We start from the raw sequence: 27,772 nt of genomic DNA, 5'->3' as shown, positions 1-27,772 counted from the left end.
GGATAATAGTCCCTTGGGGACTGTGATCTATTTAACCATGGGTTCTTGGCACAGTGCCAGATATGGTCTGGCACAGACCTTAGATCCAATCATAAATTGGTTGGTTATTTTTGTAACAGTCATGCCACCACCACAGCAATAAGCATATCTTATTGGGCCCGCCATTGTTGTAGCTTGCAAGGTTCAGATCTGGATGGATGGAGGTGTTTGTAGTATACACGAATAGAGGAGAAAGAAGGATTTCCTCTTGTGTGCATGTGTACAGCAAGCACTTCCCAGCACTGTGAAAGCTAACTGGTAGAGACAAAGCTTCCAAGTTAGTGCCACCTTGATTTCTCCAAGTTATCTGACTTAGCTATGTGGTGTCTTCAGCAACAGGGGCTTACCAGCAAGTTCTGAAGATAGCCAAGTCTATTGGCAATAACCTGTGATTCTTGGGGCTTTATGAGACTCCACTGGCAACAATTCAAGAAGTACCCAGGTGTTCTTGGTACTGGGGTTTTATTTGCTAGGTGGTGTCTATCCTCTTTCCCTCTTATAAAGTAACTCCATTAAATTTTTCCTCTCTCTCTATCTCCCTCAACTTCCCCCTCCCTCTCTCCCTTTTTCTTTCCCTTCCTCTCCCTCTTTTCTTCTCTCCTTCCCTCCCCTTTCCCTACCTCTGCCTTCCCCTCCTTTTCTTCCTCTCTTCTTCCTTCCCCCACTCCCTCCCATAGCATTATTTATTTTATGTATATAAGTACACTGTCTTCAGACCGACCAGAAGAGGGCATCAGATCCACTACAGATATTTGTGAGCCACCATGTGGTTGCTGGGAACTGAACTCAGGACCTCTGGAAGAGCAGTTAGTGCTCTCTCTCTCTCTTTTTTTTTTTAAATTGAATATATTCTTCATTTGCATTTCAAATGTTATGCCCTTTCCTTGTTTCCCCCCTCCCAGAAAGCCCCCCAACCCACCCAACCCATCCTCCCACCCCCTGCCTCCAAGATGCCTCTCTACCCACCCCACTCCCACTTACTCCCACCCCTCGATTTCCCCATGCTGGGGTATCTATGGAGCCTTCATAGGACCAAGGACCTCTCCTCCCACTGATGCCCAACAAGGCATTCCTGTGCCACACTTTTGTTCTTGGGGCTGCAATCCCCTTCAGCTCCTCCAGTCCTCCTTCCGACTCCTCCATTGGGGACCCCGTGCTCAGTCCAGTGGTTGGCTGCTAGCATCTGCCTCCGTATCTGTAAAGCTCTGGCAGGGCCCCTCCAGAGACAACCATAACAGTCTCCTTTTGGCATGCACTTCTTGTCATCCATAATAGTGTCGGGTTTGGTGACTATTTATAGGATGAATCTGAGAGGCCTTTCCTTCAGTTTCTGCTCCACACTTTGTCTCCATAATTGCTCCTGTGAGTATTGTGTTCCCATTCTCAGAAAAACCAAAGCATTCACACTTCGGTCTTCCTTCTTGAGCTTCATGTGGTCTGTGAATTGTAACTTGTTCATTCTGAGTTTTTGGGCTAACATCTACTTATCACTGAGTGCATACCATGTGTGTTCTTTTGTGATCGAGTTACCTTACTCAGGATGATACTTTCTAGTTCCATTCATTCGCCTAAGAATTTCATGAATTCATTATTTTTAATAGCTGAATAGTACTCCATTGTGTAGATATACCATATTTTCTGTATCCATTCCTCTGTTGACAGACATCTGGGTTCGTTCCAGCTTCTGGCTATTATACATAAGGCTGCTATGAACATAGTGGAACATGTGTCCTTATTACATGTTGGAGCATCTTCTGGGTATATGCCCAGGAGTGATATAGCTGGGTCCTATTTCTAATTTTCTGAGGAACTACCAAACTGATTTTCAGAGTGGTTTTATCAACTTCCAATCCAAGTGGATCAAGGACCTTCACATAAAATCAGATACACTGAAGCTTATAGAGGAGAAAGTGGGGAAGAGCCTTGAACACATGGGCACAGGGGAAATTTCCTGAATAGAACACCAATGGCTTATGCTCTAAGAACAAGAATCAAATGGGATCTCATAAAACTGCAAAGCTTCTGTAAGGCAAAGGATACTGTCAATAGGACAAAACGGCAACCAACAGATTGGGAAAAGATCTTTACCAATCCTACATCTGATAGAGGGCTAATATCCAATGTATACAAAGAACTCAAGAAGTTAGACTCCAGAGAGTCAAATCACCCTATTTAAAATGGGGTACAGAGCTAAACAGGGAATTCTCAACTGAGGAAACTCGAATGGGTGTGAAGCACCTAAAGAAATGTTCAGCATCCTTAGTTATCGGGGAAATGCAAATCAAAACAACCCTGAGATTCCACCTCACACCAGTCAGAATGGCTAAGATGAAAAACTCAGGGGACAGCAGATGCTGGTGAGGATATGGTAAAAGAACACTTCTCCATTGCTGGTGAGAGTGCAAACCAGCCAGTGCTCTTAACCACTGAGCCACCTCTCCTGACCCCTTACAGTGTTTCCAGTCCCAGTCAAACCTTCCTGTTCCGTTATTCTCTGCCACACTATTTAGTGGCAGAGAAATGTTTTCCAAGAGACATAGTCCACTGGGAGGGGATCGTGAAAAGGGAGATTATGGGTGCTGACATCACCTTCACTAAATAACCAAAGTCCATCAATCTTTGTCCCTTCTGTAGGATTCTTGCCAAAAGGACAAGCAATTCTACCGAGAAGAAACATCAAACGAACCCAAATGCGCTTGTTCCTGGATTGGGTCCTAGAACAGAGAAGATTGTCTCTGTGCTGTGGATTAGTCAACAGTGCTCCACCAATGCTCGTTCCTGGTTCTGATCCTTGCACTGGAGTTATGTAAGATGCTAACATTTAGAGAAGCTGCCCCATGGATTACGGGAAATTCTATTTTTGCAACATTTTAGAAAGTCTGAGATTATTTCAGTTCAAATGGGAAGTTTATCTTTAACGGAGAGAAGTTGGAATCTGCCGCGTGCCAGCCGGCTGGGAATCTGAGTGTCCCAGCAGTCCCAGCAGTGCGACCCCGGGCTCCACTCCCCCGCCTCGAGTGGGAGGCGTCCCGGCTGAGCTCCGCGCCCCCGACAAGCACCGCCCCCGGCCCGCTCTCGGCACCGCGCAGTCATGCCCCACGCAGCGCTGTCCTCGCTTGTGCTGCTGAGTCTCGCCACGGCTGTCGTTGCCGGTAAGCCACCCCTGCCGAGTCCCGGAGAGCGCAGAGTCCCCGCTCCCACCGCAGCCTTGCCCTCAGACCATCCCGCACCCATCTCTCTGACTAGGTGGCTTCCCGGGCTGGCCAAAGCTGAGGACCCCACTTCCACCGTGTCTGCATTCTCAATTCAGAACCCCCAAGACGGTCAGCTAGTTAGGGGGCAGAGGAACTTAGAGACTGGCAATGGGTGGCAGCAGGGAAGGGGTGAGGCTTGGGGGTGGAGGGAGGAAACAGGCCCTTGTCCCACAGCTAGTGGGCAAGTTGTTAAAACAGGAAGAGTTCAGCCAAATAACCCCTGCCATCAAGAGGGAGGAGAAGCCAGGCTTGGATCCCACTACAAACACTGCGATTTAGGGGAAAACCTTTGGTCGGCTGATATTTAGTGACATCTGAAAAATTAGACATAATTAGTCACTTGCAAAATGACGCCCCGAGGAACACAGACAATTCCACCGAGCATGTGTTTTTCTTTAAACAAGCTTTCTGTGGAGGCATGTCAAAAATATGTTAATGGGGAAACCCTGGGGGAGATTTCCTTCCAAAACAACACTACCAATTGAACCTTTCCGAGAATGAAAGCAAAAAAAGTAAACAAGAACTAAGTGGATGCTTGTGTGGGCTTCAGTCACAGGGTTACGCAAGAGATGTTTGCCGCCACCGGATTTCACTGCATTTTAAATAAATTTCTGTATAAAGCCTTTTGACAGCGGGGGGGGGGGGATATTTTAAAGGCCCTGGGTTGGGTGTTAAGGACCTTGCACAGTGAGCTGCTCAGAGCTTGCCTTGCGAAGCTCTTTTCCTGGGTTCCAGTAGAGCAGCACCGACGACCAGTTAGGCTCTGGCTGCCTCTCAGGGGAGCAGAAGCAAGGTGTGAGCTTTCACACCATTTGGATTTGTACTTTAATTTTGTTTAAGGCTGCTAGCACACAGCAGCCTGTGAGGTCAGGACTAACTCTGAGTCCCCCCCCACCCCCAGCCTCCCCCTCGTTATCTGGGACACCTGAACTCCCTCTTAGCGTTCTCTCTTTCTCTCTCTCTCTCTCTCTCTCTCTCTCCCATGCCAGACTAGTTTTAAAAAATACTTTTATTGTTGTTGTTGTTGTACCAGTGAGATGGTACAGTGGGTAAATATGCTTGTTTTGCAAGCCAGGTGACCTTCGTTCATTCAGTCCCTGTAACAACGTAAATCTAGGAAAGAAAAGATACCATAAAATTATCCTCTGACCTCCACAGGTACACTGCACCCACCCACACACACACACACACACACACAGTTATAGTCAGTTAAAAAGGAAGAAAAAAATACATTCCTAGCCAATTTGGAAAGAGAATGAGTTTCTAGGTTTTGGTGTCACCCGTGAAGTTGTGTTGAACATTGAGAGAGGACAATCTTCACAAGATTTATTTATTCTTTTGTAAGTCTGGTCTGGATTCAGTCTGACTGCTTCTCTTGGTCAGGAGCCTTTAAAGATTACAGTAAAAATGATCGAGCTCTTCCCACACTAGGTAGCCACCTTCTCTGCCCTCCAGTGATGTGGAGCTGGCTCTTCATAGGGCTGCTGTGAGTATCAAGGGAGAACTCCGACTCTCATACCTATTACAGGCCTGGGAAATCCTGCTCTCCTTCCCTCTGCTCTCATTGTAAGACCTGAAAGGTAATCACATCAACAGAAAACATCCTGAGCCTATCACTCAACCGACCCGACAGGCTGTAGTTACTCAGCACATTGACATTCATGATGGAGAGAGCTTATCAAGAATTAGAATTAGCTGAATGGCAAGATCTCAACACAAAAAGAACCTCCGTAACCTAGCATCAAGTACACGTGTAATGCAGTAATGCCGAAGTGGAAATCCCTCTTTTTTTTCTATTGCATTGGAGTATGTTAGTGAAAGAGCGCATGCTGGTTTTGGTTCTTAGCTCAAAATTCACAGTGGCTCTAATAGCATCATTTAACTTCCAAAGTTTCCATGGCAGACCTATGTGGAGCTTCTCGGGTTTGGATTGGTTTGTTGTGGGTGCCATTTGGGGATCTAGGCACAGATCCTCATGCTGGTACCCACTGGGCCACCTCTCCAGATCCAGAGCCTCTCTGTAACAGTGCTGTGGCTCACCAGCATACGCCTGGGACGACTGGGTCGGTGATTTCATATGGGGGGTATGGGAGTGAATGTGTCCTCCTTCTGTACTCATCATGTGGGGTGGCATCTAGGCCTTGAATTTTGAGTGGCTGTTACCTACAAGTGATGGTTTTGGGGCCCCTGCCTTCTCTCTGATATTAACTCATTACCCTCCCTGCTGTTAACTGAGTTTCCCCACCCTGGCCTTGTGGGAACCCCAGCCTTCTGTTTCTTCTACGGGCTGCTTATCCCCTAGCTGTTGGTGTGGCTATCCTTCCCCTACTGTTTAGATATTCGATATCGTGTCATATCCTAAGGCCTTCCCCAAACACCTATCCTCTTGGTTACAGCCCCATTGCTTTATCCTCAGTGTCTATATTCTGACCCATCACTCATCTCCCCAGGAAGAGGCTCTTTAACAGCAGGAACCTTGCTGTCTTGAAGAGCTTTGCTTTATTTTGATGTGTCTTTAAACTTTATTTTATGATAAAATGATGAAAAATGGGATGATTTTAAAAGTAGAGGGCTCAGCTGCATTGTGATTTTTTCCCAATTGTATCTTGGAACTTTTAGCTAAATTCAAAACATTTGCGACCTCTAAATCCATCAAGGTCACTCTTTCTTGCCATTGTTGATGGAACTCTATTTCAGGGAACAGTATCTCAGATTGGATGTAAGAATGTTTTTTACACAAACAGGCGAATTTGCAAATAGATATTATTTTAGGATTTTCTTTCATTGTCGAGAAGCTTTTAAGAACTTGCTGCTGTGTTAAAAAAGAAAAATCAATGCCGCCACTCAAAAGCATGCATGCCACTCCACATGGCTGTGTAAGGTTATAGACCAAACCCACGTGTCTAATAAATATACATGGCTGAAAACTGTGGACGGTTTGCAGCATGCTACCGCACAAGTCATCCGGACAATAGGAGTCGCATTAAAACAAGGTCAAGAAGATCATTGTCTTCTTGCATCTGTCTGTGTTAGGTATGTGATTGTTTTCATGAATTATTTTAGATTTTGAGGAGAAACCAGGAGATTTAATCCATAAGAGAAAAAAATAATGGACTAGTGGTGCCCTGTGAGAAAGATGACACAGAGCTCACCAGTGGATGACTATCATGGAGGATGGGCATGAGGGAAAAGCTAGAAGGGGACATCCTGACAGGGAGGCAAGGAAGAGTGATGTAGAAAAGGGACCAGGTGTCGGGGCAGCTTACGTTCCTTGGGATTCAGCAGATCTTGAAGTCTGTGTGCAGCCACAGAACCTATGGTTGGCTATGGTGAACATTTGGGCCAGCTTCTCCCTCCCGGGTTCATTACACATGTAATAAACAGCCTCGTCGCCCTCTTGCCTTGCAGAAGAAGTTGGCCTTGCTGAGTGCTAGCTAGAGAGCAGAGAGTGTTACCAAACCTGGGCTGGTAATAGAAGATGACCAGAGAAAATAGGCACGTGGGGCTGGAGAGATGGCTCAGCGGTTAAGAACACTGACTGCTCTTCCAGAGGTCCTGAGTTCAATTCCCAGCAATCACATGGTGACTCACAACCTTCTGTAATGGGATCTCATGCCTCCTTCTGGTGTGTCTGAAGATAGTGACAGTGTACTCATAAAAATTAAATAAATAATTCTTAAAAGAAAAATAAAGAAAAAAGAAACTAGGCATGTAATTGTTTTCACGCAGGGATGCTTTTCATCCATCTTACCATCACAGCACACAATCTGTATGGAAGCTTTTGGTTACACACTGACCTGTAGCATCAAGAAGAGGTTTCCTTTTTAAACCAGAGGTGCAGCTAATGCTGAAAGGAGCGCAGGAGCAGGCAGCTGGAAGCTCTGGGTGTGTCAGCACTGTATTTTCTGCCCTTATCACTCGTAGTCTCTATCTTTTCTTTTCTTTGTTTTGATCTTGGCTTCCATTGAAGGAGCCTTAGATTTCCTATTTGCTCTCTCTGACCTCAATATCAGGTCTTTAGCACTTCGAAGTATCTGTGATTGGCAGCCTCGAAGCCGTTCCTGGAGCTTCTTATCACCTGGTAGTCACTTGCTTGCCGCTCACCCCGCACTACATAGGGAAGGTCACTCCCACACTACATAGGGAAGGTCACTCCCACACTACATAGGGAAGGTCACTCCCACACTACATAGGGAAGGTCACTCCCACACTACATAGGGAAGGTCACTCCCACACTACATAGGGAAGGTCACTCCCACACTACATAGGGAGGTCACTCCCGCACTACATAGGGAGGTCACTCCCGCACTACATAGGGAAGGTTTATTTAATTGTGGTGGTTGGTTTTGTGTAACAAATTGAGCGCGCATGGCAAACGGATGCCCAAACAGCTGCTAAAACACTATTTCTGGATTGCATTAGCATTTGAGAATTTCTCCACTGAACCACTAAATGCTGAGATTAGCATTTGTGTCGGGAAGGCTTAGTGAAGGACATCTCCCCTTTTCAGCCTGGGCTGGCAGGGGACATCTCCCCTTTTCAGCCCGGGTTGGCATCATCTAGTCCCTTGAGATAGAACAGGAGACTGGGAAAAGTTGAATCCTTTCCTGCCTGGGCGGAGGCATCCGTTATCTTCTTCTGCCTTGAACTTGCTTTAGGTACACATGGTTGTCAGACTCTTGGGTTCAGGTAAGGATTTATACCATGGCCCTGACTCCATGACCCCATCCTCAGACTTTCAGACTAGGATTGAATAACACCATCACGTGTTCTTCAGCCTGCCAATGATAGATCATGAGTTGTGTTTGTTTGTTTGTTTGTTTGTTTGTTTGTTGCTTCCATAGCTGTGTGAGCTAGATAGATAGGTGGGTAGGTAGCGCAATGGATAGACTGATGATAGATGATGGATGATGGAGGATGTATGGATAGATAGATAGGTAGGTAGATAGATAGATAGATAGATAGATAGATAGATAGATAGATAGATAGATAGATAGATAGCAGGCAGCTATTTCTTATATTAGTGCTGTTTCTCTGGAAAATTCCAATACAGTAGCCAAGAGGATGTTTCAGAAATGATTGACAACTAAGACTGGGTTCTGCAAGGCTGGTTTTTCTCTCTAGCCTTGAACCATGAATCCCTAACAAGACCTAATAACCTAACAAGAGTCGGTCAGTGAAGGATGCATTGTGGCTTACAGTTTTAGAGCCATTATGTGGCAGGAATCTGTGGCTATGGTGACAGGGGTTTGAGGTTGCTGCCTCTCATATCTCGGCAGATCAGAAAATGAGAAGAGACAGAAAGTGAGACCTGGTTATGACCCCCAGGCCACTTGGACACAACTCTCCAAAACGGAGCCACAGCTGGGAGACTGAGTCTTGAAACGCATGTGCTCAAGGCAGAGCATTGACACTTGGTTTCCACTGGCTCAGCCGTCTCATAATACCAAGTGCACTCTCATAATACCAGCTTCTAGCATCTTTATAGAATCAACATTCCCAAGGCAGTTAGTTATAAAGATAAACTCCTGGCTGCAAGTCCCTGTAATATAGGAAAAGAGAATTTCATGTTTTCGGTGTACAGTGGTACAATGTAATTCTCATTCCTAAAAGGGAAGTAGCAAGGAAATACTGGACCAAAGCAAGACTGGAACTCAACAAGGCCCATACCTAACCTGCAGCTCCACGTCTAGCATTCCAACACCACAGCATCATCCCGGCTCCAACAGGCTTGGACAGCGCTGTCCCTCCGGCCCACAGCACAGATGACCAGTCCCTCGGACCAGCTGCACTCTGTCTGCAGCTTTTGTTGGTAGATGTTCTGTGTTTCTGGCATCTCTCGAATGCTAAGATCTCTAGTCATCCTAGGCCCCACCTTCATAACTGAATATGCCAAGCGCCAAGTAAGGAGTCTGAGCCTGTCACACATGGCCTGGCTCCGGCAGCCTCCTGGAACCGTGGCTGAATCCCCCGTAATGTTTGCCCTCATGCTTACATCTTGTGTGTCTACAGAAATAGCACCACAAAGGCAATGGGGAGTTCTGCCAGATGAGAATAACCTGGGCCTCTTGCACCACAATCTATAGTAACCTTCCTCTGTCTCTAGGGCTGAACATAACAAAACACTTTCAGCTGCCCAGATTGTTGTTGTTGTTGTTGTTGTTGTTGTTGTTGTTGTTGTTGTTCAGGAGTGCTTTTTCTAGTGAAAGTTCTTAAACCGGGTTCGCATAGTTATTCCCTGGTGCTCTCCAGGGGGCAGAGTCTTGTTCCTACAGCATCTTTCCTATTGTCTTTGTGAAGTGTGTGTGGGAGGCAGAGCCTTTGGATCACACCAATCTCATGACCCATTAAGGACACAACATCCACACCTGCCTCAGTCCCAACTCCCAGCCTCCCACCGTCTTTCATTACCAAAGGGCACCTTTTTCATAGTTGGGGCTTCTCTTCCTGCTCACACTCACTGGAAAGCTGACCAGGAGCAATCAGCAGGACAGCCATGCCACAGAGCTAACCAGCCAGTTTGGGTTAAAATCCCCCTGATTCAGGTTTTCAGGACAAAGGCAAACTGAAGTCAGGTTCTTTGCCAGACTTCTTTGCAAGACTGGTCCCTGAAACCTCATGATCACAGCCCTCCTGGCTATATTTCTTCCTCACTTCCACTGAACTCACCCCTTAAGCTCAGCATACAGCCTTCTAGGACTTCTCTAGCCAAATTCTTCCTTCTAAAAAAAACCTACGGAATATGGTCAGGTTTCTCCCAGCAGTGACCCTAATTCTCTTGATCAATTTGGTGAGTTACTTTTCTCACTGCAGTGACCAAATACCTGATCACAACAGCCTAGGGAGGACATTTGGTTCAGTTTGAGAGTATAGGCCAGCGTGGACGGAAAGACATGCTGGTAAGTACGGATGGCTCGTGACTCTGATAGCGGGAGCTTACAGATGCTTGCCCATTTCTGTGGGCCAGAAAGCATAGAGACAACAGGAAAGGATCTACGCAAAACAATGCCACTCGCTTGAGAATAAAATGGCCAAACCCACGAGTCCCTAAAGGACACTTCACATTCAAATCAAGACATATAGGGACTCCCTATATATCTGTGGTAAGAAATGAAGGTCTTCAGCCACACCAACTCACCCTTAGGAATACCTTCCAATAATCCAACTGTAGTGGAGTGTTCAGGCGACTGCTGCCCTGGCCAGCACGTTGACTGCATGTGTATGGCCGAACCCCAGGCAAACAACCCAAGAAAACTGCTGCTACCAGTTATTAACCAGGGACAGTAGAAGAGATGATGTGTCTTGCTTTAAGCTGCTTATTTGTTACACAGCAGTAGATTGCTAATGCACCATCTTAGATGGGTTTGCCTCGGTTTGACAGAATCTAGAATTACCTGGGACACAGGCCTTTGGGGGTAACCTTGACTGCATTGATTGAGGCGGGAGGGCTTAATACCTACTGGGGGTTCCGTTGGTTCCCTTCCTGGGATCCTGGGATGTGTAAGTAGAGAAAGTTCTGAGAAGTAGCAAGCATGCAGGCTCTCTGCCTTCTAACAGGGATGCAGTGTGACCAGCCGCTTCCAGCTCCTGCCGCTTTGAGTTGATTTCGTCAGAGTGAATGTTTTATCGAAGCAACAGAAAAGGAAACTAAGACACCATTAATCTGTTCTTTTACTTCCGCTGATTTTGTGTGTGTGGCCCCCACTAAATTATACGCTGTAAGAAGACAGGGTTCTTCCTACCTTTTTGTTCACTGTGGACTTGCCAAGCACCTAGGTTGGTACTGTTTGCATCCCTATTCTACAAATAAGCTAAACTGGAGCAGAGATAGGCTTAAGTAGTAGACCTGAGGTCCTGTTGGAGTCAGATTTTCCCTTCCAGGCAGTGGGGTGACTCTGGTTAAAGTCATTAGCCCAGAGCCATGCGCCACCTCACTCCTAATGCATGCTTCTTCAGCTTGGGTTCCAGACAGCGGTGTTACTGATGTCATCATTAGATTAAGACCTGCTCTCTGCTGAGTTGCCATTAATAATCAAACTGGAAAAATAGGTAACTATAATATAAAACCATATTTAATGTGTCTAAGACTTCAAATAGTAAAGATCGTCTCTTTTGAGTGAGAATGGTCAGCTGTGGGTCTTTGTTGATTGAGACAGAGTCTTTTTAAGTAGCTCTGGCAGGCCTGGGCTCTTGTATCTTATATGGTCTTAACTCTTAATACTGTTGAAACAGTAATAAAATTTCAGCTAATTTCAGCATGAATTGTTGGGGGAGACATTAGAACCCTGGCCTTCTCCAATTCCACTCTTTCTAGTGTGAACCATTCAGGGAAGGCTCAGTGAGACATTTCTTGTTATTGCTATTAGGCTGGAAACTAAAGGATATCCACATACTTGCCAATGAAGCGATGAATAGAGGCATATATAGCAATGCATTTATGAAGTGATGGATAAATGCACACATTATATAGCAATGAGAAATAATAACTCACAGACACAAATGACAAAACAAGTGAATCTCATAAAAGTAATATTTATCAAAAGAAGCCAGGCACAAGAGTACATTGATTTCATTACTGTAAAATCCTAAACAAGAAAAGCTAATGTATGGTATTCTAAGCTAGAGAGATGATTTCATTGTGGGAAGGGATGATGACCAAAAAAGATTAACGTTTTGTTTGTTCATTTTGCTGATGATTTGTGGGGGTGTAATTCTTCATTTTTGAAAATTTACCAAGCTCTATAGTTATGACTTGTGCTTTTTTGTATATGCTGTGTTCCATGAGAAGTTAATGTTTTAAAAAGTGGACTAGTGAGGTGTTTGCCCTGGCAGTAAGGCCAGTTCAGTTAAACTTGGAAATACGAGAAACTATTGAGTCTCAGAAAGGAACGATGAACTCAGAGCTTTTGAAGATAGTGGAAATAAATTGGCACATGAAAGTGAAGAAGAGAATTTATTCACTTAGCCAAGTATTTGAAATCCATTGTGTAGGTCCCTGTCCAGGAGAGGAAGGCGTGAAGAGCAGGTGTGCTTGATAATAGCCACATATTCTGGGAATCTTGCTTCATATTAGAAATTGTGTTGTGTGTTGACATGCCTTATCTATCTAATGTTAACAGCAATGATCCAACTGTCTTAGTTAAGATTTATATTGCTGTGAAGAGACACTGTGGCTACACCCACTCTTATAAATGACAGCATTTAATTGGGGCTGGCCTGCAGTTCAGGGGTTACTCCACTGTCACCATGGTGGGAAGCATGAGAGCACGCAGACATGGTACTGAGGATTCTGCATTTGGATCAGCAGAAAGGAGAAAGGAGAAAGGAGAGAGGGGGAGAAAGAAAAAGAGAGAGGGGGGGAGAGGGAGAGGGAGAGGGAAGGAGAGACTGGGTCTTGCCTAAGCATCTGAAACCTCAAAGCCCATCCCCAGTGATACACTTCCTCCAACAAGGCCACACCTACTCCAACATGGCCACACCCCATGCCACTCACTATGAGCCTAGGGAGTGCATTTTCATCCAAACCACACACACCAAATAGACATTCATCCCTTTTCTCTCCAGGAAAACACAGGAAGCAAGATAAGCTGTCCACGATGAAATCCTTTCTGTTCTAACATCTAATGCTTGCTCTTCCTGCTCATTTACATTGTCAGTAGATGGTGGCTTACAAGAGAAAGGTCTGTGTGGCACTACTGCAGGTGAAAGGCGGAGAAGGCTCCAGTGCTGATATAACAAAGAATCGATACAGAAAAGGGGTCTGGTCCTTCAGGATGAAAAGATAGAGAAAATATTCATGGCCTAGAAGTAGATTTAAAAACATAAAAGTCTTTATTTTTACTTTAACTTTTTAAACTTTTTATTTCCTGGTCTTTCAAGACAGGGTTTCTCAGTATAACCAGCCAGCCCTTGCTGAACTGGACTCATTTTGTAGACCAGGCTGGCTTCAAACTCAGAGATTTGCCTGTCTCTGCCTCCCGAGTGCTGGGATTAAAGGCGTGTGCCCCTACCACCCCACAAAAGTTTTATTTTTAAAGGCCAAGCATTCATAGGAGGAGTAGAGATGGAGGCTAAAGTGGAGATGGCTAGGTGTAACTTCTTGGGAAGAGAAGGCTCCTGGCTGCTCTGGTACAAGCCTTCCACCAACTGCCTGGTTTTCAAGCCCTCTCAGCTTTCTTCCTGTACATATCCGTCCTCTCCAGCCCCTCAGTCTTTCTGGATGTTACTGCTTTGTAAATCCCAACAGGATCATGCCACCAGGTTGTCACAATGTGTAATTCAAGTGTTTATAGAAGAGTAGAAAGGGGGCTGGCAGGACAGGATCAGTGCGTAAAGGTACCTGCCACTGGGCCTGAAGACCCAACTTGAAACCATGGACCCACATGGTAGAGGGACAAACTGAATTCTGCAAGTTGTCCTCTGATCTCCACTTGTACGTATGTGTTGGCATCCATGCACTTACAGGCACACACACACACACACACACACACACACACACACACACACGCACACACACGTAAGCATGGTAGCATATGCCTTTAATTCCAGCATGGGGGAGCTGAGTCAGGTAGATCTCTATGAGTTTGAGGCCATCCTGGTTTACATGGCCAGTTCCAGGCTAGTTAGGACTACCTGGTTAAATCCTTTCTCAAAACAAACAAGCAAAATAGACAATAGGAAGGAAAGCTACTTTTATATAAAATTAATTTTATCTTAGAATATTTCCTCATCCTATCATACTTTGGATGATTTCACTATTAAAATTGGCAACATGCAACTCATACTTGGGATGATTTTAAGTGAAATGGTCATTAGTTTGTCCTAGTTGATATGAGTGACCTCAATAGATTGATGAGACTTTTAGCCTAGTGTGAGTGTGATATGACAGTTCCCTTTATGATCTACCGATCTCATTGCTCTGTCATCCTTTGGTCACATGGTAGCTAATATAATAGAGCCAGCAGGAAAAAGGAAAACATGGTATCTTTGTTATGGTTTCCATTGCTGTGAATAGACACCGTGACCAAGGCATTCTTTATAAAGGACATTTTTTAAAGATTTATTTATTTATTATATGTAAATACACTGTAGCAGAAGGACAACATTTAATTGCAGCTGGCTTACAGTTTCAGAGGTTCAGTCCATTGACATCATGGCAAAAAGCATGACAGCATGCAGGCAGACATGGTGATGGAGGAGCTCAGAGTTCTATATCTTGATCCAAAGGCAGCAGCAGGAGACTCTATTCCACACTGGGCAGGGCTTAAGCCCTGTGTGTGTACTGGCTGGTTTTGTGTCAACTTGACACAAGCTGGAGTTATCACAAGAAAGGAGCTTCAGGTGAGGAAATGTCTCCATGAAAACCAACTGTAAGGCATTTTCTCAAGTAGTGATCAAGAGGGAGGACCCTTGTGGGTGGTACCATCCCTGGGTAGTCTTGAGTTCTATAAGAGAGCAGGCTGAGCAAACCAGAAGAAGCAAGCCAGTAAGTAACATCCCTCCATGGCTTCTACATCAGCTCCTACTTCCTGACCTGCTTGAATTCCAGTCCTGACATCTTTTGGTGATCAACCAACAGCAATGTGGAAAGTGTAAGCTGAATAAACCCTTTCCTCCCCAACTTGCTTCTTGGTTATTATACTTGTGCAGGAATAGAAACCCTGATTAAGATAATATGAGGCCTAAAAGCCCCGCCTACACAGTGACACACTTCCTCTAACAAGGCCACACCTCCTAATAGTGCCACTTCCCATGGGCCAAGCATATTCAAACCACCACACATGATATGAGAAACACTCTCCTTTCTTGACTGACTTCTGCTCACCCTTCATCTTCCAGAGAACTGGGAAATAATCTATTTTGGTGGCGGTGTTCTCTCTGCTGTCGGAGGTCAAGGTTAAGTCCTAGTGATAATTTATGTCATAGTCTGAGCTTGGTAAATCAAGAATGCTGAATTAATTGAGATTAATGTGGCTGGTTACTCAGCTCTGATCTTTATAGGAGTGCTTGCTTCTATTCCTTTATAGTAAACTATACCACATACAGAACTTAAAAGTAAAACAATATAGGTAAGATCATGCTGATTTATGTCCACTGAAATTAATAAATCCCCTTTTGTTCTTCCAACTCGATTCAGTGAAATCAAGTTCTTACAGACTTCTTTTTGCATAGAATGCTAAGTGATGATATTTTGGGTCCTAGGCTTAAAAGTTTTATATCTTCACAATGAACAGAGAAACAAAGGCAGAGACAGAGATGTTCTTCCTAAATAGCAGGAGCAGAAAAGGTAAGGCTCAGCTTCACAGAGCTTTAGAATCTCTATTAATAAGATGTTAAATTAAGGTCACACAGAGCTTGAAAAATATAGCTTAGTGGGAGAGCAGGTAGCCAAGAATACATAATACCTAACAGACACACACACACACACACACACACTCACACACACACACACACACACACACACACAAAATCACACGAAGAAAATGAAAGAAGACATGAACTTCAGTCTTGTTTATCTGTGTAATAGTACAATTTGCCTGAATATTCACATTCTAGATCTGAGTCCTTGCAAGGAGAATGTGAACAAAAAGATTTTGCAAAATTCCTAAGGCTTTTAAAATTATTATTATATATTACAAAGATAGCCTTCAGAGGTTTATTATATAATTTAGATAATATTTTATTATGTTTATGTATAGATTATTATAATTTCTTGATGGCACAAGCTTTTAACTCTGACTAGTTGATTTCCTTGCTAGCTGGTTGGTTTGGTGATGATGCTTAACTTGTGTGTCAGGAGACAGACTTGTAACCACACTATGAAGTCAGAAGTGAATCACTGGCACATTTTTTTCCTACATGTAAAATAGAGAAAAAATGGATTCCTTTTTCACTGGTCGATTTGTCGTTTTAACAAAGAAAATGACTTGTGTGCGTGTGTGGACTTTTAATGTTCAGTATCCTTATCGTCCGGAACTCATATTAATAGTGTGTTTTTCCCCAAATAGACTGTCCTTCATCCATCTGGGTTCAGTTCCAAGGCAGCTGTTACACTTTTCTTCAAGTAACCATCAATGTGGAAAGCATAGAGGATGTCAGAAACCAGTGCATTGACCATGGTAAGGAGCTTGAAAAATGGTAGTGTTCCTAACATCTTTTAACTGAGAATTGATGTGGAGACAGTGGAAATGGACCTATTCTTTCTCTCTGCTTGGAAGACAGTTGTTGAACAGCACTCCCCAAATTGGAGTGACAAAACCATCAAGCACATCACTACCTAGTGACTGTGTGTTCTGTGACTGTGTATGCTGAGAGACACTGACTGAGAGTCCCATAACCTAGAGCGGCGCTCCTCAACCTTCCCAATACTGCGGCCCTTTAATACAGTTCCTCATGTTGTGTTGACCCCAACCATAAAATCATTTTTATTACTACTTCATAACTGTAATTTTGCTACTGTTATGAATCATAATGTGAATAAATATCTGTGTTTTCTGATGGTCTTAGGCGGTCTGTATGAAAAGGTCATACAGTCTGTATGAAGACGCCAGAAGGGGTCTCTACTCACAGGCTGAGAATCGCTAACCCAGAGTGTGCCTGGTCTCACCTGTTCACTTGTCTCCAACAGAGGACAGTCTTCAGGATTCTCGCACAGAATGTCAAGCGTGGAATGGGAAGGGATCAGGAACTTTTTCCTAAAGAATCTTTTACCCAAGTTGTACAAATTGTTTTTTTAAATTCTACTGGCCCAGAGTAACATGCAGAACCTTAAACAGAAGTTATCAATCTGCATCCACCTGTTGCTCACAGCATGTAGCATGCGGGATGAATTGTGTTCAACTCCTGTAGCTTTTTTCAATCAATAATATTAGAATTAATTTTGTAATCTCTCTGTCTCTGTCACTCTGTCTCTCTGTCTCTCTGTCTCTCTCTCTCTCTCTCTCTCTCTCTCTCTCTCTCTCTCTCTCTCCTAGTCAGGAGACATAGGGAAGAATGTTTAAAATCAGAGGTATCCATTCAACGTAGCTCATAAAACCTTGAGAACTTGGAGAGTCCAAGGCATAACAAGATTGATTACACTTTCTCACTTTCTTAAAATATTTATTTTATGTGGTGCTTTTTGTTTGTTTGGTTGGTTGTTTGGTTGGTTTTGGGGGCAGAGTTTCTCTGTATCCCTGGCTGTCCTAGAATTCACTCTGTAGACCAGGCTGCCCTCAATCTGCCTGCCTCTGCCTCTTGGGTGCTGGGATAATGTGTACGCCACCACTGTCTGATTCTCTTTCATGTGTATTAATGTTTTGTTTGTGTGTGCACGTGCAGCACATGTGTGCCTGATGTGTGAGGAGGTCAGCATCAGATGTCAGGTCTCCAGGGACCGGAGTTATCTGTGAGCCACCATGTAGGTTCTGGGAATCAGGCCCCAGTGCTCAGCAAGCAAGAGCAGCAAGCGCTCTAGCGCTTGAACCTTCTGCACTGTGTTCTTAAATGGAAGTTAAAGTTAAGCAAGCTGAGTACTCACTATGTAAACGGCCTGAGTACATGAATGCAAATGACCTCATAGCACAGAATTAACTTGGTTACAAGGCTAGGTAAAAGTTCAGTTAGTGGGAGTGGACTCCAAGCTTTTCCTGGAAAGTTCATTCCCGCCATGTACCAAGTCTGGCATCCATCCTTTACATCCTTTATCTATCCTAACACACCTATTGATATCATAATCACAGCAGATGGTATCTTTGTCTCCGTTATCAAAATTAAATTCAGGTATTTGTTCAGATCAGGAAGATTAATAATGACAGGAGCCAAGATTTGGACCCAGGTCTGTGCTTGCATTTGTGCTTGTGTGCTGGCTTGCCTTTGAACTGTCTCTCTCTGGCTCCTTCCCCCCTCCCCTTCCCCCCCTCCCCTCCCCTCTTCCCTTCCTCCCCTCCCCCCCTTCCTTCTCCCCTCCTCTCACCTCTCCTCTCCTCCCCTCCCCCTTCCCCTTCCATCCCCTGTCCTCCCCTCCCCTCCCCCTCTCCTCACCTCCCTTCCCCCTCCTCCCCCCTCCCCCTCCCCCCTCCTTCAGGAAGGTCCCTCTCACAGCCTTCAAAGATGACTCCCAACAAGCTTCCTGACCACTCACTCACACTTACAATAATCTATTTGCCCTGCCCATGATCCTAGACTGGCCTAGTGCCTTGCTTGCTCAATTCCATGCAATATTTGGAGGACATCTAAGGTCTAGGTCTTAAGACTAGTAAATTTTCTGGAAGCCAAGAGAAGAAATTGGTTCAAGGAAGAGGGCATAATTCGCTGTGTCGAATGCTGCTACCAGCTGAGTGGGGTGGGGTCAGGAACTCATCCTTGGATGCCCTAATGCGCATGCCATTTATGATTTACACAGAACTCTCTCCATAGCTCAGCGCAAATTCCTAACTGAAACACATTAAAAAAAAAAAAAGATGCAGGAAGAAAGGTTGGGGAAATGAGTATAGATAACTCATCTCTTGCTGAAAAATCCAAAGGTGTCAGGGCAGCAATCACAGAGGAACAATTGTGGACAGCAGGAATGAGTTCTAAGGGGCAGAAATGGCATCAGCTTGTCTTAATCCTTAACAGGGATCCTTAACAGTACAATTTACTGACAATATCACCTTACTGTAAAACAAATAAACAACAACAACCCCCCTCCACAGGAGTCCTAAAAGCAACATCAATGTTTGTTTCATATCTTGGCAAATTATTCTATTTGTATTTCAAGTTCATAATGTGTAACAAGTTTATATGATTTTATAGAATAACAGACAAAAAGCCCCACAACCCCCTCCCCCCAGCCAGCTCTGTCCTCCATGTCTGTGAGGACAGCCTGCAGTGGGTTGGCTTGCCTTCCATCTTGCTCCGCAGGGTCTTTGTTATTCACCTCTTCAAATGCCTGGCTAGCTGGCTGTGGGCTTCTGTCCCTACCGCCAGTCTAGCCCCGGAAACATTGTGCTTTTATACATGGGCTGTGGCAACAGTGTGAGTGAGTTCTGGGCATCTGAACTCAGTCCTGATGTTTGTGAGGCAAGCAGTTTACCCACCAGACCATCTCCTCAGCTCTATAGTTCAAATTTAACAAGTAATATTTGAGACAGACTCTCTCACTGTTTACGTAGACAGGTAAGTGTCAGCCTTCCAGTAGCTGGGACTACAGACATATCTCACACTCTCAGCAAAAATGTCTTTTTTTTTTAAAGCTGATTTTCATTATGCACAATGTCCAGGCTAGCCTTAATCGCCTTTCTGAATAGATAGGATTATAAGCATCTCAATAAAATTTCTGTCTCATTGAGTATGCCCCGCCCCAGCTTGTCCCTGCTGCCCTGGGTGTCCTGGAACTCACTCTGTGGGCCCAAGTCCCCACACATGCAGAGTGCATGTGCTCCACCAGTGAACTGCTTACCGTCCTTTGTTAATGGTGTGCCTGGAGTAGAGACAGCGTAAGTATCTGGCTCTGTCCCAAAAGACAAGCTTCTGTTATCCTCTTGTTTTGACATTCCTTTAGCTAAATCTAAAACCACCAGACCTCAGGGTGAAACATGAGCCGGTGGGACTGGCCTTTATTTCCTTTAAAGGAGCTTTTACCTCTGTGGTAGAACTAAGAATCCACTTGATCATCTCATCACACTCTTTTCAAACTCCCAACCCAATTACTTAGAAATGCCCTCCCTGCCTTTTAATCCCTGCACTTGGGAGGTGAAGGCAGGCAGACCTCTGTGAACTCCAGGCTAGCCTGGTGTGGTAATTATAGCCCAGCTATAATCCCAGCACTTAGGAAGCAGAAGCAAGGTGAACAGGGATTCAAACCAGTTTGGCCATCAGGGTGAAACCTTGTCTCAACAACAACAACAACAACAACAACAAATATATATATATATATAAAGTGCTAGAGGCATACTTCAGCAGTGAACTCAAGAGTTCAGTGCCACCATGATCAAGTAGGCTTCATCCCAGGGATACAGGGATGGTTCAATATACAGAAATCCATCAATGTAATCCACTACATAAACAAACTCAAAGAAAAAAAACATGATCATTTCATTAGATGCTGAGAAAGCATTTGACAAAATCCAACATCTCTTCATGATAAAAGTCTTGAAAAGATCAGGAATTCAAGGCCCATACCTAAACAAAGTAAAACATACCTAAACATAGTAAAAACAAAGTATACAGCAAACCAGTAGCCAACATCAAACTAAATGGAGAGAAACTTGAAGCAATCCCACTGAAATCAGGGACTAAACAAGACTGTCTACATTTTGCCTGCCTGTTCAATATAGTACTTGAAGTCCTAGCCAGAGCAATTAGACAACAAAAGGATGTCAAAGGGATTCAAATTGGAAAGGAAGAAGTCAAAGTATCACTATTTGCAGATGATATGATAGTATACTTAAGTGACCCCAAAAATTCCACCAGAGAATTCCTAAACTTATAAACAACTTCAACGAAGTGGCTGTATATAAAATTAACTCAAACAAACCAGTAGCCTACCTATACTCAAAGGATAAAGAGGCTGAGAAAGAAATTAGGGAAATGACACCCTTCACAATAGCCACAAATAATATAAAATATCTTGGTGTGATTCTAACCAAGCAAGTGAAAGATCTGTATGACAAGAACTTCAAGAATCTGAAGAAAGAAATTGAAGAAGATCTCAGAAAACAGAAAGATCTCCCATGCTCATGGATTGGCAGGGCTAATATAGTAAAAATGGCCATCTTGCCTAAAGCAATCTGCAGATTCAATGCATTCCCCATCAAAATTCCAACTCAATTCTTCATAGAGTTAGAAAGAGCAATTTCCAAATTTATCAAGAATAACAACAAAAAAAACAGGATAGTTAAAACTATTCTCAACAATAAAACAACTTCTGGCAGAATCACCATCCCTGACCTCAAGCTCTACTACAGAGCAATAGTGATAAAAAAAAACAAACAAAAAACAAAAAACAAACAAAAAAAACCCTGCATGGTATTTGTACAGGGACAGGCAGGTAGATCAATGGAATATAATTGAATACCCAGAAATGAACCCTCACACCTATGGTCACTTGATATTTGACAAAGGAGCTAAAACCATCAAGTGGGAAAAAAAAAAGACAGCATTTCAACAAATGGTGCTGGGTCAACTGGTAGTCAATATGTAGAAGGATGCAAATTGACCCATTCTTTTCTCCCTGTACAAAGCTCAAGTTCAAGTAGATCAAGGACCGCCACATAAAACCAGAAACACTGAATCTAAGAGAAGAGAAATTGGGGACAAACCTGGAGCACATGAGCACGGGGGAAAATGTCCTGAATAGAACACCAATATCTTATGCTCTAAGATCAAGAACTGACAAATGGGACCTCATAAAATTGCAAAGCTTCTGTAAGGCAAAGGACACTGACAACAGGACAAAACAGCAACCAACAGATTGGGAAAGGATCTTTACCAATCCTACATCTGATAGAGGGCTAATATCCAATATATACAAAGAACTCAAGAAGTTAGACTCCAGAGAACCAAATAACCCTATTGAAAATGGGGTACAGAGTTAAACAAAGAATTCTCAACTGAGAAATACCAGATGACTGAGAAACACCTAAAAAAAAAATGTTCAACATCTTTAATCATCAGGGAAATGCAAATCAAAACAACCCTGAAATTCCACCTCACACCAGTCAGAATAGCCAAGATCAAAAACTCAGAGGACAGCAAATGCTGGAGAGGATGTAGAGAAAGAGGAACACTCCTCCATTGCTGGTGGGATTGCAAGCTGCTAAAATCACTCTGGAAATCAGTTTGGTGGTTTCAGAAAATTAACATAGCACTACCTGAGGACCCAGCTATACTACTCCTGGGCATATACCCAGAAGATGCTCCAACATGTAATAAGGACACATGCTCCACTATGTTCATAGCAGCCTTATTTATAATAGCCAGGAGCTGGAAAGAACCCAGATGTCCATCAACAGAGGAATGGATACAGAAAATGTGGTACATTTACACAATGGAGTACTACTCAACTATTAAAAACAATGAATTCATGAAATTCTAAGGCAAATGGATGGAACTGGAGAATATCATCCTGAGTGAGGTAACCCAATCACAAAAGAACACATACAGTATGCAATCACTGATAAGTGGATATTAACCCAAAAGCTTGGAATACCCAAGATACAACTCACAGACCACATGAAGCTCAAGATGAAGGAAGGCCAAAGTGTGGATACTTTGATTTTCATTAGCAAGTAGATCAAAACACCCATGGTTCACAACCCACCAATGAAAATAGGATCCCCAGTGGAGCAGCTAGAGAGAAGACCCAAGGAGCTGAAGAGGTTTGCAGCTCCGCAGGAGGAACAATGATATGTACCAACCAGTACTCCAAGAGCTCCCCAGGACTAAACCACCAACCAAAGAGTACACATGGAGGGACTCACAGCTCCAGCTACATATGTAGCAGAGGATGAACATTTCAGATATCAATGAGAGGAGAGGTCATTGGTCCTGTGAAGGCTTGAGTTTCCAGAATAGGGGAATGCAAGTCAGGAAATTGGAGGGGGGGTTACTAGGGGGAGGGAGGAAGGGATGGGAGTTTTCATTGGGGTAACATGGAAAGGGGTTAACATTTGAGATGTAAATAAAGCAAATATCTAATTAAAAAAAGTTCAGTCCCCAGTGTTCACTGGGGGAATAGTGAAAACAGAAACGAAAGCCCACCATGACGACTGATTTCAGTCATCAATTTGACTGGACTGAGGGATGCCTGAGATATTTTCTGAAAAATCACGAGTAAAACATTTTGAAACATTATCACATTTTCTACCTCTATTTAATTAAAATAATATTCATTATAGAAGGAATACAAGGAAGTATAGTTTTCTTGATTGTGTTGATCAAGCACATAGATTGGTGTGGTTCTGACAGGCTCTGGTATACATAGGCTGGTCCTCCTGCTTCATCCTCTTGAGACCTGGGATTAAAAGTGTATATATACCAAAGGCTGGAGAGATGGCTCAGTGGCTAAGAGTACTGACTGCTCGCTCTTCCAGAGGACCCAGGTTCAATTCCCAGCATGCGCATGGCAGCTCACAACTGTGTTCCAGTTCCAGTCCCAGAGGATCCAACGCCCTCACACAGACATACATGCAGTCAAAACATCGATGCACATAAAATAAAAAGTGGTACACGCCTTTAATCCTAGCTTGGGAGGCAGAGGCAGGAGGATTTCTGAGTATGAGGCCAGCCTGGTCTACAGAGTGAGTTCCATGGCTACACAGAGAAACCCTGTCTTGAAAAAACAAAATTAATTAATTAATTAATTAATTTAAAAGTGTGTACCAAGACTGCCTGGCTGCATTGTACAAAAACATATTTATTTCTGCTGGAAGAGTTGGTAGCTGTTAAATGGCATTGGCATGTTAGCTTTTAGCACAGGTTTATTCCAAGTTTATTTCAAGGAAAGTGAGCAGAATAGCAATTGTGCTAGTCTTAAGAGATTTGTTAAAAGAGCTGTCCTCAAAAACCATTTGCAGTCTCTACATCTGTTTCAAAACAAGGTCACACCACATAGTCTGGAAAGCCCAGTGTGGCCTGTAGCTCCGCTCTAACTCATGACCCTCCTGCCTGCACCTCCCAAGTGCTGGGATTATAGGGGTGTCCACAGTGCCTGATATCTTCCTCTTTCTCAGCAATTGACAGTAGTTATATTAGACATCAACACAGATCCCAGTAACATAAACAATATTGGATGTTGCAAACCATAAAAAGACATGAGCTCATTGTAAAATGAGCTTTTTCGCCCTTTTATTAAAACTACAACCTATATATTTATCAGGTAAGCAGCTGTTTATTGTACACAAGCAAAAATGGCACCTGACTGGCTTCCTGTATGACTCAAATGTATTTTAGCAAATTAGGTAAAATTGATTTTAAGACTGAGCAGTTTTGCAGCCTGATTCTTGTCATTTGTTTAGAAGTCTGTGGACTCCCATTGGGTTTCTTGTTGAAGCAAGGATCCTATTTGTGAATTTTTAAATTGATCTTGTGTTTAAGTGATGTCTTTTTCTGAGTGAAAAGTGCACTCACTTGAGGGCTGGGGATATAGCTCAGTGGTAGAGCGCCGGCCTCCTATGAGCAATGGCTTAGGTTTAATCCCCAGAACCCACCCCACCGCCAAAACCTAAATTCTTACTGATTTGAATGTTTTAAAAGCGCCTCATACATTTTTAATAATCCTGCCATTTCTTTAATAATCTCACTGACTTTCCCCCTACAAATTCTCATTTAATAGGTGAATTAGAAAGTTAGCAATATTAGTATTCTCACTTTGGTCCACGTAGTGTTTTGTTTAGACTTGCAGGTCACTGTGGTTTCTGTTTTCTCTGCTGTGTGTGAACAGAAGTTATAAAGAGAACTAGAATATTTAATTTGGAAAAAAAATACAATCACACAAAAGTCCTATCTTAAACCTGTCTTTGGGGTAGGTTGCACAGAGCTATATTTACCATCTTCCCTAGGCTTTGTGCTAACTGACTATTTTTGCTGGTATTATCCATTTAGTAAAATAACTGAACAGAAACAGTAAGGGCTGAGGAGACTGTCAACAGGAAAAGTACTTGTTTGCCCTGCAGGCCTGACAACCAGAGGTCCATCCGCAGAACTCATGGTGCTCCTAGTGGAAGGAGAGAAACAGTCCCTGAGTTGTCCCCTACCTCCACGTGTGTGCTTTAACACCTGCACACGTGCCCTCTCCCCCTCCCCCCCTCCTTCCCCCTCCCTCTCTCTTTTTCCCTCCCCTCCCCCTCCTTCTTCCCCTCCCCTTCCCCTCCCTCCCTCTTCCTCTCCTTTTCCCTCCCTCTCCCCCCTCCTTCTTCCTCTCCCCCTCCTCCTCCCTCCATCCCTCTCCCTCTCTCCTTTTCCCTCCCTCTCCCTCTCCTTTTCCCTCCCTCTCCCCCTCCCCCTCCCTTTCTCCTTTCCCTTCTTCTCCCCCTCCCTCTCCTTCTTCCTCTCCCCCTCCCCCTCCCTCTCTCCCTCTCCCTCTCCCCCTCCCCTCCTCTCTCTCTCCCCTCTCTCCCCCCTCTCTCTCACACACACACATACACACACAAATAAAATTTAAAAAAATAAAAATAAAGTTAAACACTGAAACTAAACTGAAGTCTGTTCCATATACAATGTATTGTTACATTCACCTTCAATTGACATTTTTGTGAGGGAAAAAAAAAGCTAAGACATTAGTCATAATGAGAACCAAATTGTCTCATTAGGTGGTATTACTAATAATGTGTTGTTAAGAAAAATATATTTTGCCTGAGCACATATATTCCTTGGGGATTTAACTGTCATTTTAAGAAAAGTGTGTCTTATTTGCCACATACAATCATTTAAGTCGCTATAGAATTTAATTAGATTACAGTGCTTAAAATATTAAAGTTCCATTGGCTGCAAAAAAAAAAAAGATCAAAGAAAAGGAAGAGGAAAAACTCATTTCTGGGTACTGAAGAACACGCTGCCTCCATTTTAGGCTTAAAAGCCATCATGTAGTAGAGACAAATTAGATCCACTCATCTTTAAGATTAGCCCTCTGTTTCTCAAGGATTAGGCGATGCCCCACCTGTAACCTTAACTGGACTGTCAGTTCCGGGAATGGAAATCATCTCTGTCTCAATAAAGTTGCTTGTAACTATCTTGCAATTCTCCCTTTGTTTCCAAAACTTCTATGATGACTACTTGGTTTTGCCCACCATGTCTCTGTGGCAGGAGCGACTAGCTTGCTAAGATGTCCTGTTCCTGGAGCCCCACCTATGATGCCCACCAACCCCCCATTTGGAAAACCCCTACCTCTGAGCTATTAAAAACTTAGTCTTTCTCATAGCCAATGCTAAGCTCTCAAACCCCACCTCAGGGGGAGGCAGCCCATGTACACGAATTAAAAAGCTTGCTTTAGTTAATTTGCTCCCTATAATTAATTTGGCCATGATAAATTTGAGTTGCCCTTTCTTCTCCCACCTCTGGGATTAACAATACCTCTTGTACTGACTAGTTTTTTGGTGTTTTGTTTTGTTTTTGTTTTTTTGCCAATTTGACACAATCTAGAGTCACGAGAGAGGAGGAAGCCTCAAATGAGAAAATGTCTCCATAAGATCCAGCTGTAAGGCATTGTCTTAATTAGTGATCAGTGTAGGAGGGCCCAGCCCATTGTGGGTGGGCCATCCTGGGCTGGTGGTCCAGGGTCTATAAGAAAGCAGCCTGAGCAAGCCACGAGGAACAAGTCAGTAAGCAGCATCCTTCCATGGCCTCAGCATCAGCTCCTGCCTCCGGGTTCCTGCCCCGACTTCTTCCTTCAGTGATAAACAGTATCACTGAATCATATCATGGAAGTATGAGCTGAAAAAGCCCTTTCCTCCCCAGCTTGCTTTTTGGTCATGTTTCATTGCAGTAATAGAGAGACCCTAACTAAGACACCTCTCTATGTTAAATATTTCTCTCGAGACTTTTTCTAGAGTAGCAATTTGGTTACACTTTACCAGTAAGTACTAGAGTTAAAAGTATACATGGCAGCCGGGCGTGGTGGCGCACGCCTGTAATCCCAGCACTTGGGAGGCAGAGGCAGGCGGATTTCTGAGTTCGAGGCCAGCCTGGTCTACAGAGTGAGTTCCAGGACAGCCAGGACTACACAGAGAAACCCTGTCTCAAAAAACCAAAAAAAAAAAAAAAAAAAAAAAAGTATACATGGCATTTACTATATAGGAAGTGGTATCAGCTGGCCCTGGTTAAAAACAAAGCAAAATAGGAGAGACGACTTAGTGGCTAAACGCACTGGCTACTCTTCTAGCGGACCTGGGTTCAATTCCCAGCCCCAGCATGGCAGCTCACAACTATCTGTAACTCCTGTTCCAGGGGATCTGACACCCTCATTCAAACAAACATGCAGGCAAAACACTGACGTACAAAAAATAAAAATAAATGTAAAAACCATAATTTTTGTAGGTTGCTGTTATAACATTTATTTAAAATATTGCTATGGGTTAATAGAAATAGCAAAGAACCAAAGAATTAAAATGCAAGCTATGTATGTAAAATCCCAATTAAAATCCACAGTCAGTAGCTAAGAGCTAAAGAAAGACACCAACCATACTCCAAAAAAAATACTACAAAACAGTTGGTAATTTTCAGTTATCAAAACTGTGGATTTCATATTTTATATCCCTTTAATCAATAAAGAAAAAACTTTTTGAATATTATACATTTGAAATAAGAAATAAATATACATTAAAAACTTGTAACGATAGCTGAAATGTAATACATGTTTCTCAATAGGCAATAGGTGGGATATTGTGGTGTTTTAATAAAAATGCTGCCCATAGGTTCATATATTTGAATGTCTGCCTCTCAGCTAGCATTAGGTGTGGCCTTGTCACTGGGGATGGACTTTGAGGTTTCAAAAGCCCATGCCATGCCCAGTCAGTTTTCTG

At 43.5% G+C, this 27,772-nt stretch overlaps 1 protein-coding gene across 3 annotated transcripts in view; it reads left to right on the top strand.

Moving 5' to 3' along the window:
* The window catches only part of Ly75 (lymphocyte antigen 75), a 141,878-nt gene that overhangs the window by 98,262 nt on the left and 15,844 nt on the right, over positions 1–27,772 (top strand). Inside the window, exons 1-2 of one of the 3 annotated variants that reach the window (XM_052182544.1) lie at positions 2,929–3,191; positions 16,301–16,411. In XM_052182544.1, the coding sequence (XP_052038504.1) occupies positions 3,131–3,191; positions 16,301–16,411 (172 nt within the window). In that variant the 5' untranslated portion in view covers positions 2,929–3,130. Of the gene's footprint in view, positions 1–2,928; positions 3,192–15,494; positions 15,580–16,300; positions 16,412–27,772 lie in introns of those variants that run through there. The other 2 variants (XM_052182545.1, XM_052182546.1) reach the window with 2 other exon arrangements.

The sequence above is a fragment of the Apodemus sylvaticus genome, chromosome 5 (assembly GCF_947179515.1).
Source record: "Apodemus sylvaticus chromosome 5, mApoSyl1.1, whole genome shotgun sequence".
NCBI classification, from domain to species: domain Eukaryota; kingdom Metazoa; phylum Chordata; class Mammalia; order Rodentia; family Muridae; genus Apodemus; species Apodemus sylvaticus.
This window is presented reverse-complemented; position numbering and strand designations above follow the sequence as displayed.